The sequence below is a fragment of the Verticillium dahliae genome, genomic scaffold (genome assembly GCF_000150675.1).
Source record: "Verticillium dahliae VdLs.17 supercont1.6 genomic scaffold, whole genome shotgun sequence".
NCBI lineage: Eukaryota > Fungi > Ascomycota > Sordariomycetes > Glomerellales > Plectosphaerellaceae > Verticillium > Verticillium dahliae.
The window spans coordinates 922,502-923,877 of record NW_009276926.1 but is presented as its reverse complement, the minus strand read 5'-3'; the positions used below and the strand labels follow the sequence as shown (position 1 = coordinate 923,877).

At 59.9% G+C, this 1,376-nt stretch overlaps 1 protein-coding gene across 1 annotated transcript; it reads left to right on the top strand.

The window, feature by feature from the left end:
- Nucleotides 1–73: 73 nt before the first annotated feature.
- VDAG_03835 (uncharacterized protein) lies at nucleotides 74–1,123 on the top strand (the record flags this gene model as incomplete). Its single annotated transcript, XM_009653919.1, has 1 exon — nucleotides 74–1,123. The coding sequence occupies one exon, from the start codon at nucleotides 74–76 to the stop codon at nucleotides 1,121–1,123; it is 1,050 nt and encodes a 349-aa protein (XP_009652214.1).
- Nucleotides 1,124–1,376: the final 253 nt, after the last annotated feature.

Sequence of the window (1,376 nt, the reverse complement as noted above, 5' to 3'; positions counted from 1 at the left end):
CAAAGTCCGAGGGGTTTCGCAGTCAACACCGCTGCACCTGGCCGTCACACACCAGTTGAAGAGCATAGCTGAGATGCTCGTCAAGGCGGGGGCGGATGTGGACAAGCGCAACGCGACAGGACAGACGTCTCTGACGCTGGCACTACAGGGTGGCTACTCAAACATGGTGCACGCTCTCCTCAGCTTCCCCGAAGTGGATCCGAACGTGGGCAACGAGGACTGGAGTCCCATAGAGATTGCCGTCGAAGTTGGAGACAGTGACGCGCTCGAAGCGCTCCTACAGCGCCCGGATATCATACTTAAGTTCGACATACCAGAAGGCGAACCCGCCCCTGCCGTCACTGCCAACCCCGACGGCACCACAACTTTTACCTCGGGGGGGAACAGGTATAGGCCGCTCCAGCGATCACTGCTCTGGCAAGCGATCAATCGCGGCCACGGCAACTGTGCCCGTGTGCTGCTAGCTGACGGACGGGTGCCCAAGGCCCTTCGCGACTTGTCCGGGGCCCTGCCGTCGTTTGTCGGCGTTGACGACGATATCATTGGGGAGGTTGTGCAGCTCCACGCGTCGAACAGCTGGCAGGCCACGGACGACATTTTTGGCTTCCTGTGGACCACGGACCGCGAGAGCGTGCCTGGACAGTATCACATGGCAAGCATGGTGGACGTTGACGGCAATTGCCTGCTGTCTCATCTCATTATCTGCGGGTGGGAGGAGGAGGCGATCGACCTGCTCAAGCAGAAGGACAGCCCGAAAAACAGCTCCAACTACCACGGGGAAACGGCCCTGATGCTGGCTGTCTTGTACTCGCGCGCCGAGGTCATCAAGTTCTTGCTCGAATCGCCCATCGGCGGCGCCGTCGACTGGCTCGTGGTGAACAGATGGGGGCAGAACCTTCTCGTGTACGCAGAGAGCGCCGAGAACGACAGCCTGACGCGCAAGGTCGTGGCGCGGGTGCAGAAGGAGGCCAAGCTGCGGTCGCGGGCGGGCTTTGGCAGCTTCAACGAAGATCGGCGCCGCCGCCCTGGGCGTGTCGACTCATTCTTTGAAGCCGAGCTGAAGACGGTCATGGACAAGCAGCTGGGCAAGTTCCGCATCACGGTGAAGAAGAAGCGCTCGTGATGCTGCTTGAGGGGGGGAGATGGCATTTCGGGAGGACCTGGGGATTCGGTCTTTGCAGAAGCGCTCTAGGCGTCGCGGATGTAATGGTATTTGCGTGTCGACGGAGGCCTTGTCCTTTGTAGCCGCCGCCTTGTGGTTTAGGTGCCAGGAGTTTGGTAGTCTGACACTCTGAATCTGATTTGCTCGTCTTTCGGCAGTGACCTCGTAACACAGGGCAGGCTATTTCTTCTAGCGAAGGTGACGATCCTCACCT